Genomic DNA, 10,000 nt, shown 5'->3' on the forward strand with positions numbered 1-10,000 from the left:
TCAAAACTTTAGTTACTAGTTACTTTGTAGATTTTGATTATTATCACAAAACATACATTAACCACTTCAACCCTATATACATTTCGGACATTTGAAAATAGCAGATCTACAAGCTCACAATGCGTCACATTTTTATACATTTGAAAAGCGGGACATTCTGCACAATGAGCACATTCTACTTTTGGTACCAATACTTTTGGTACTCAAAACAGAGTATTTCTACATCGGAGTATTGTAATTCGCTTTTAATTCACCCCCCCCCCCCCCCCCCCCCCACCCTCCTCTCTCTCTCTCTCTCTCTCTCTCTCTCTCTCTCTCTCTCTCTCTCTCTCTCTCTCTCTCTCTCTCTCTCTCTCTCTCTCTCTTCTCTAGGTAAGTCTCAGTGTCTCTTGGCCGGCGCTCTGGGTCCCCTGGTCCAGCTGGTGTCTAGTGGCGAGCGTGCGGTGTGTATCAACGCTCTGAGGGCCCTCGCGGCCCTGGCGGAGGCCCCCAGCGCTAAGGAGGCACTCCTGGAGCACCTCCCTGTGCTGAGGAGCAGGACTGGGGCGGGAGAGGAGGAGGTGGTGAGGAGAGCAGCACTGAATGCACTGCAGGTCATCACCTGGACCCCATGAACAGCAGGGGGCGCTAGTACTTCATCACCTGGACCCCATGAACACTAGTTGCTCAAGCCTGTTGACCCACACACATTTCAAATGTTTCTGTCATACAGTCTATCTGTCTGTCTGTCTGTCTGTCTGTCTGTCTGTCTGTCTGTCTGTCTGTCTGTCTGTCTGTCTGTGTCAGTCATACAGTCTGTGCAAAGGAAGCGCTGAAAATGAGCTGGGAATGGATTAAGCAGATGTCCCACCTCCTCCCTGGTTCTGTTTCATCTTAGCAGTCCCCTAAATTAGTCCTATACAGTAAATCGAATTAGTCGAAGCATAATATAGCTTGCTACTTAGCAGAAATGTAAATTCTAAAGTAGGTTTTAAATATAAAGATTTTAAAATATAGTTTTTGTGAACGGAAATGAGGAACAGATGACTGCTTCATTTCTCTGCTTTTGGGGGGTGTAGTTCCAGACTCTGTACATAACAGTGGTTCTCAAGCTGTGGTCCGGGGACCCCCAGGGGTCCAAGCCACATGATGAGTTTTGTATGGCCAAGTCCTAAAGAGTGATTTGTGAACGGTGCTTCATATTACTCATTATAAATGTTTATAATTATGTATAACAACTTATAACAAAGACACTTTATAACTAACTAAGTTAAGGTATCATAATGTGCTGTTCCGCTGAGCTTATAATGCCATTATAGACCCGAGCTTTAAAGGAGAATTTCGCCCGACGGTTTTCCTACCTTTCTTATGATGTTATGATATTCTAGGACGAGTGGTAGTACAGAAATGTCATAACTCCACAATGGGTCCGCCGCAGTTAAAAACCTGTGCCTATCCTTGCTCTAAATCGCATATTTTAATGGATTTTTTACTGTACCTTTGAAAAATCATGGAATAATCTCTGTGACCGCGATCCTCACGGACAGGGGCTCGTTCCGTCCGGTAGTGTCGAAAAAAAAGAATTGGCCCGCCGCGATCCTCCATTCCAGAGCAATGGAATGGACTATACCACTCGTCCTAGGATATCATAACATCATAAGAAAGGTAGGAAAACCGCCGGGCTTCATGGCTTCACCCCTCCTCCCCTGCGACAAGTCAGCGCATCAAAACCACGTGACTACCATAGAGAATAAATTGAAACGGCTTCACCCCCCCATGAGGCATGCGCAAAGCATGCGTCGCTTATTTTAACTGTATGTACGAGGCCTTACCCTTTAACCTTTGCTTTTATGAAATATCTGAGACCATTAGGATTAGGAAGATGCCTCTGAGAAAATTGCCAGTTTGACCACTTCAATGCTCTAATCTTAAAATAATAACCGAAAAGAGCCTATTCAACAAGCTTGTAGATTGCCTATTTTTGCTGTGCAACACGCTTCCATAGAAGACAGGCTGGCTTCTGTGGAATCCTGATGACTGAAATGAGTCGTTAGCGACTGAGAACTTGAATCCATGAGTAAGCAGGTCAGAGCTGTTCTTCTGTCTGACCTCTCCTCTTGAATGCATCTTCATCATGAACACAAAACACTGTCCTCTCCTCTTGAATGCATCTTCATCATTAACACAAAACACTGTCCTCTCCTCTTGAATGCATCTTCATCATGAACACAAAACACTGTCCTCTCCTCTTGAATGCATCTTCATCATGAACACAAAACACTGTCCTCTCCTCTTCAGTGCGTCTCCACACAGGACTGAGCCTCAGGCTCCATTACACTGTCACATGCATGCTCCTGGTGAATCATGACCATAAAACGTTTGATTCTGTGAAAAAACGTTTTTTAAAACGGCAAAACAAAGGGTATTTATTAAATATAGTATATCATATAATTAAATATACAATTTTAAAAAATCACAGAAAAAAATGTTTTATGGTCATGATTCACCAGGATCCTGGATGGCTTGATTCTAGGCTTAAATTAATTGATATAAATATTTTTGGAAATATCAATGGGAAAAATGCATTGATTATTTTGAAGTGAAACCAGAAAATGTCCACCACTGCTATGCCCTATAAAGATGCCTGTCCTCTGTATCTCTGGTGCCTTCCTGCATGCCAGCCTCTAAACCGCACCAGTCTGGTGTTTTGAGTGTTTTTAGCCGTGCCAGTATTTTAGAGTTCTCACTGTTGTCATGGGTTACAGTCTTGGTAATGTAGGGGTCCTTTCTTTTGTGTTCGTTTGATCATGTGTTCTTTCATGTGTTTGTTAGGCAAGAAACCTGTGTTTGTTTTGGGTTTTAGGTGTTTTGTACAGGTACATGTACATGTACATGTACAGGTTCCCACTCTGAGGTAATTTACCCATGTAAGTTTTGCTAATTATGAAATAAACCACTGTATTTTACTACTTTGGAATTTCAACTGGTGCATGTTGGCTGGCTATATTTAGGGACTGGGTAGGAGGGAGTGTTACACCTGGTGACCCCTAGGCCGGGTCATAACAGTGGGTAAACAGATTTGTTGTATGCGATAAACTAATTTTCCTGGGGACCCCCTGCCTGGCTGGAACCACCTTAAGGTCCCCAGGCCTCACTTTGAGAACCACTGAAATGCTAGTTCGTCCAATGAGTGAAGGTATGACTCAGATCACTGGTTCTCTCTCCACCTGCAAAGAGAGTAATATAGACAGTACTACTCATAATCCTAAACCTAAAAGTAGAGCAAATTTGTGTCATTGTGAGAATGTTCTGGCTCCTAGCCCAGGACCACTTGGCCTGTTCACTGTCACTTGATAACGACTGTTGCCATGTCTGCTTATTATAAGCGACTTATTATGGGTGTGACTTTCTGTACAGTCGCTTGTTGGCTTGTTTCTGTTGTTGAGCTTGCTTCCTAAATGTTGTTTAAACCAGTGGCTCTCAAATATTTTCATGTTAAGGACACCCATATTAATGTGTATATGTCCGCAGACCCCCCATCTGATAATACAAAATGTGTGCTATTAAAGGAGTAGTTCACCCAAAAAAATACTTATTTTCTATCAATTACACACCCCATGAAGCCTTGAATTCATGGAGCATGAGATTTTTTTGTCGCATTCCTAAGCCAATAATTTGATGAGCGGCGCCTGAGTTGGCATCTCATCAAATTATCCGCTTAGGAATGCGACAAAAACAAAAGAATCTCCATGAATTCAAGGCTTCATGAGGTGTGTAATTGATAGAAAAGTCATTTTTGGGTTGAACTACTTATTTAAAATATTTCAAAAGAAATATTCCTTTTTTTCAAGATTTGTTTAGAAAATAACAGATGCGATGCACTGTGAGCTTGTAGATCTGCTATTTTCAAATAGCCTATGTATAAAGTTTCTGCTTTTGGGAATGTTTTCATAGACCTGGCTGCTTATTTCTGTCCCAACATCTGGCAACGCTGTTGATAACCTGTCATCTGTCACCAGCCGGTCACCAGAAAGTCACAGCCTGCCAGGGCTGAAGGCTCTATATTTAACAAGCTGCAATGTTGATACAGAACTGTAATGTCAGTTAATAAATGTATATTTTGTTAACATAAATAAATAAGCAAAAATGTGATGTAAAATTATTTGCCACAGAATAATTGCTCTTTATGTTGCTCTGCCCCCCCCCCCCCTTTTTACCGGCCAGTTGGAACAGTCCATAAGAGAGAGGGGGCGGGGCTGTGTGTGTGTGTGTGTGTGTGTGTGTGTGTGTGTGTGTGTGTGTGTGTGTGTGCGTGTAGTCGCACATTGCCGGTTGGCTTCTAAAAGTGAACACACACACACACACACACACACACACACACACGCCGCTGCTAACAACCGCTCTCTACACACAGCTGGTGGCGCGCACATACAACACGCGCTCAACACACACGCATGCACACCAGATGCACACACACGCATCAGGCTGACATTCTGGACTATTTTCGGGGAGTAACATCCTCAGCAAGACAGAGGAGCGCAAGGCGTCTCTCTGTACGGCCACAACATTACAGGTGAGAGAATGTGTGTGTGTGTGTGTGTGTGTGTGTGTGTGTGTGTGTGTGTGTGTGTGTGTGTGTGTGTGTGTGTGTGTGTGTGTGTGTGTGTGTGTGTGTGTGTGTGTGTGTGTGTTGTGTTGTGTTGTGTTGTGTTGTGTTGTGTTGTGTTGTGTTGTTTAACGGTGTGTTCCTAACGGACAGTTCCTCCCCAGCTTCCCTTGGACCGCCGGGGGAGGCAGCCTGAGTCGGTGCTGGTGGCCGGGTATGGGGTTAGATGGAGCGGGGATGTCAGACAGCATCACCCGCCGCTCTGTCTGGAAAGTAAACCCTAAAAACTATAATCCAGACACGTGTCACTTCGGGTTAACCGTGGAATTAGAAGAGTTGAGGCGGTGCTGCTCCATCTTTTAGGATGGAGAGATGTAGAGATGCAAATGGAGAGATGTAGAAGTGTAGAGATGGATGGATGGAAGCTGGAGAGATGGAGAGATGGATGGATGGAGGATGGAGAGATGGAGAGATGGATGGATGGAAGATGGAGAGATGGATGGATATGAGCGAGCGATTATAGTTTTACATAACGATCAGCGGCCGGTGCCCCACAGTGTGTGTTTGCATAGCACTGCCTCTGGAGCCACACACCGCTGTCCTCTACTTCATTCACTTTCACTTTCATCACTCATGGTTTTCATTATAGATTAGCCTATGTATGCAAATTACATATGATGTTATTATTGTCATCATCTCGTGCTAAAAGTTCATTTCTTACTCTCCAACATTTTTTATTTTATTTTACAAATAACTTAAAACAGAAATATCAAATCGACTATTCTTTTTCTAATGAAATAGCAAATCTTTTGTTAAAAGTTTTCCATTGAGAACAACATTTGGTGTAGCCTACATGTCAAAATTGTAGTTGTATGAACAAAAAAAAAAGGTGTAGAGATTTAATGGAAAGTGAAATTAAACCCTTAATCCCTCCTGTCTGTCTGTCTGTCTGTCTGTCTGTCTGTCTGTCTGTCTGTCTGTCTGTCTGTCTGTCTCCATTATGAGGCTTTAAAAGCGTTGTTCCCCCGAGCTCTTTCTAGTTCCCACAGGAGACCCAGTCCATTATTCACATGCAGAGGTTCAATAGGACACACACACACACACACACACACACACACACACACACACACACACACACACACACACACACACACACACACACACACACACACACACACACACACAGTAGCAGTGAATGAAGCAGCTAGAATGACCAGATTTGGGAGTGACTGAGCAGGTAGTGTTGCTTGTTGTGGGGATTTAACTTGTGCCCTTTGATTACAGGCGTGCTGTCAGTGTGTGTGTGTGTGTGTGTGTGTGTGTGTGTGTGTGTGTGTGTGTGTGTGTGTGTGTGTGTGTGTGTGTGTGTGTGTGTGTGTGTGTTTGTTGCTAATGCTTGCAATGTTGCATTTATACAGCGCTTTTATCCAAAGCGCTTTACGAGATTGTGCATTACAATCACTCATTCATTCACACACACACACACACACACACACACACACACACACACACACACACACACACACACACACACACACACACACACACACACACACACACACACACACACACACTCACGCACACACACCGATGGCGGAGAAAACCATGCAAGGCACCAACCTGCTCATCAGGAGCAATTAGGGGTTCAGCGTCTTGCTCAAGGACACTTCAACACTAACTCAGGGGAAGCCCGGATCGAACTGGGCCCAACCGGCCGCTCTACGGGCCACTCTACCCCTGAGCCACTGCCACCCCTGTTTACAAAGGACTGTACATAGCCAATAATTGTTGACATTATTACCATGAGCCATCCACATTTGATTCCTCTGTTGTTTTACAAAACCTCCTGTTTCAATGCCGTTTTAATACAGTTTTTTGCCGAACTACTTCCTAACTTAATGTTAGGGGCTGTAATCGGTTCTCACCAAGCGGGGCGAGCGTTCCGCAACAGAGAGGCGAGTGGTCCGCTCAAAAAATGGGGGCGAGCGTGATTTGGAGCGAGCGTTCCTGTTTATCATTCTCAGCACCTGCCCAACTTTGGGTTTGTGATGTGTGTGCATGTCTGTTTTCTTTTTCAAGTGTAAGGCAAAGCAGCTTGCAAAATACTGCTCCATCTCTCCTGTATGGCAGATGGAAGTGTATGACCTACTGTACTGTACTGTACTGTACTGTACTACTGTACTGTACTGTACTGTATCCATGTGTGTTGGTTACATTCTGTATGCACTGACACATGTTATTTTGAGTACGTATATTATGGCATCAGAAGCAACTGAAAAATATTTGGGCCCTTTTAATGTATTTTATAAAAGTCGACTCAAAGGAATTAAAATGACCAGTACAACCACAGTCTGATACTGTTGAACTGGGAGCTGACCAGTAGACTGAGCAGATTTGAGGTTAAATGATTTGCTCAGCGGAACCCCAGCATAGAATGATGTAATGATACAGTAGTTTGAGGTATTTGAACTGGCAACCTTCAGGTCATGAAACCCTGCTGTCTCTATGGTTACTGTAGTTCAGGTGGTTCAGAGCCAGTGTTGCCATGTATGCTTATTACAAGCGACTTAGGGCTTGTTTTTCTGTAAAGTGGCTTGTTAAATATTGGTAGTTGCGGGTTTGTTTTTTTGGGCTTGTTTCTTTTTTTTTTCTATAATTCTTATCCCGCGATTTTTGTAACCCATTTTTTTCACCCGGTGCCAATTTCCTAAGTGATCCTGGGCGCTACACCAGGCCTACACCAGCGCTACACCAATCCCCCACAGCCAGGGAGGCCAGGGCCGAGCTCATGCTTCCTTCAGTGCATGAGAGCCAACTGACCTTCTTGTCACCTGACAGGGGGGAGTTTCCCTGGTTGGACGTAGCGCGTGGAAGGAACACGTTATTCCAACCAGTTCCCTTCCCCTCCATCAGGCGCCCCGGCTGTCATGGGGGAGGCGGTATAGCGACCAGGATTACTACATGTTTTTGTGAGGGTATTAACTACCCTAGGAGACACGGGGAGAACATGCAAAATCCACACAGAGTAGGCCCTTTCGCCAACCCCACCCTGGGTATGGGCGCTGATGACGCGGAGGAGAAGACACGCCCCCAGCGCCCACAGCGTCCCTGGCGGGAATTGAACCCAGGACCTTCTAGCTGTGAGGCGACAGCGCTACCGACTGCGCCACCGTGCCCCTTGGGCTTGTTTCTAAAGCGTAGTTGCTTATTTGGGCTTCCCTCCTAATGTTGCTCAAACCAGGGGTTCAGAAACCATTTCATGTCAAGGACCCCCAAAATAATATTCATTTGTCCATATTTGGTGTATTTAAAACATTCCACGTTTTGTTCAGATTTGTTAAAATAGCAGATGTGTAATGAGCTTGTAGATCAGCTATTTTCAAATAGCTGTGTGTGTGTGTGTGTGTGTGTGTGTGTGTGTGTGTGTGTGTGTGTGTGTGTGTGTGTGTGTGTGTGTGTGTGTGTGTGTGTGTGTGTGTGTGTGTGTGTGTGTGTGTGTGTGTGTGTGTGTGTGCGTGCGTGCGTGCGTGCGTGCGTGCGTGTGTGTATCATGCAGCGTACTGTAGTTGCTTCTTTTGGGCCTGTTTTCGTAGACCTGACCGCTTGTTTCTCTTGCGAAATCTGGCAACACTGGTTCAGAGGTCCCAGACTGGAATAGATCTAATCTGTTGAGGAATATAATGCAGGAAAATAAAGAGCTCGGGTGGCGCAGTGGTAAAGTCACTGCCCACCAGCACGGAGGTTGTGGGTTTGAATCCACCGTGCTGCATCCGGCTTTGTCGAGCGTCTACACGAACACAATTGGCCCGTGTTCGGGGGAGGGAAGCCGGGCGAGAAGGGTGATATCGGTCATTGCACATACATACTGCCACGGGCTGGGGCACCTGTCAGCGGGGAGTGTTGGGCGGGAGGAGTAGGACGAAGGCTCTATGTTCACCTGGTGAAAAAAACAAAAAACAAACATAATGCAGGATAATAATAATGATAATTAATGATAATAATGACGTGAACATCGGCAGGTTTTTTCTTTTAGTATGTAATAGGCAGCAGTGGCTCAGGGGTAGAGTGGCCGGTAGAGTGGCCGGATGGAAGCCGTGTGGGTTTCCCGGGCTCCCCCAGAAGAGTTACTGTCGAAGTGTCCTTGAGCAAGACGCTGAACCCCTAATTGCTCCCGATGAGCAGGTTGGTGCCTTGCATGGTTTCCGCCGCCATCGTTGTATGAATGTGTGTGTGAATGGGTGAATGTAATGCACAATCTTTGTAAAGCGCTTTGGATAAAAGTGCTATATAAATGCACCATTTACCATTTACCATTTAATCAAACCGCTAAAACAAATATTTTATCTCTCGGTGGGAACGCACCTACACACAGAGAAGTTGAACTCTTTAGATAGAACATAAGGTGTTATTACTAACTTGTTATTCCAGTGATGTTGAAGAAATGTTTCCTCAACAAATGTACAAAGATATGGCAGCACTGATATGTGATGTATTGTAACTGCCTGGTTGTGTAGTAGAGTTGTAGTGTGTGTGTGTGTGTGTGTGTGTGTGTGTGTGTGTGTGTGTGTGTGTGTGTGTGTGTGTGTGTGTGTGTGTGTGTGTGTGTGTGTGTGTGTGTGTGTGTGTGTGTGTGTGTGTGTGTGTGTGTGTGTGTGTGCGTGCGTGCGTGCGTGCGTGCGTGCGTGCGTGCGTGTGTGTCCAGTCTATTCCTGGCTTGGTGACTCATCCTCTCTACTGTTATACAATAGAACTGTTACAGCTTTGACAGTTTACCTCAAATAGAAAGATCCAGAATAGAACCTCATACATACACTCATATTGTACTTCTACTGTACCAGGAAACATGACAACACTTCAGCACATTAACACATAAAGAGGCCTGTCATTTGATGTCAGTAAACGTTATTTAGCATTTGTCCATTTAAAGGCATAGGGTGTAACTTTTCCCCGTGTTTACATACTGTAACAAAACAATTAATATAGGTTTTACCCATCATTTCCCTCTATAGCAGCCGTTATCAGCTACTGGAGTAGTGTGGTGGTGTTTTACCTGCAGAAACACACAGTCCTCTCACTGTATCTTGGTGTTTTCACTGTTTGTTTTGGTAGATGGGGATGGTTTTGGGCGTCTACCAAAAAAACTAAACGGTGAAAACACCAAAATACAGTGAGAGGGCAGTGTGTTTCTGCAGGTAAACTAAACACCATACATGTATTTATTGTTTTTTATGTAAGACAGTGTGTGTGTGGAACCACATGGAAGTTGGTCTGGGATAAGTTTGTCAGTTTAATAAAAGGTGGTGATTTTGATTTGATTTGATTTTGGTAAAAGAAACATGATATATCATATAAACTTATATAACTTAAACCCAGGATATATACATTAAAGTGTAATTAAAAAAAACTTGTTTTATT

At 44.3% G+C, this 10,000-nt stretch overlaps 2 protein-coding genes across 6 annotated transcripts in view; both read left to right on the forward strand.

The window, feature by feature from the left end:
- Positions 1-614, forward strand: part of rsph14 (radial spoke head 14 homolog) — a gene marked incomplete at both ends in the record, with an annotated part of 5,931 nt that extends 5,317 nt beyond the window's left edge. The window contains one exon of the mRNA XM_084054420.1: positions 373-614. Coding sequence (XP_083910546.1) covers positions 373-614 — 242 coding nt within the window. The remainder of the gene's footprint in view (positions 1-372) is intronic.
- Positions 615-4,341: 3,727 nt separating this feature from the next.
- LOC311044423 (dematin-like) overlaps positions 4,342-10,000 on the forward strand; it is a 71,058-nt gene continuing 65,399 nt past the window's right edge. For all 5 annotated transcript variants that reach the window (XM_084055979.1, XM_084055982.1, XM_084055983.1 and 2 more), the window contains exon 1: positions 4,342-4,552. The gene's annotated coding sequence lies outside the window, so the exon portion shown is untranslated. The remainder of the gene's footprint in view (positions 4,553-10,000) is intronic.

Source organism: Gymnoscopelus microlampas (assembly GCF_963454915.1).
Source record: "Gymnoscopelus microlampas genome assembly, chromosome: 4".
Taxonomy (NCBI): domain Eukaryota; kingdom Metazoa; phylum Chordata; class Actinopteri; order Myctophiformes; family Myctophidae; genus Gymnoscopelus; species Gymnoscopelus microlampas.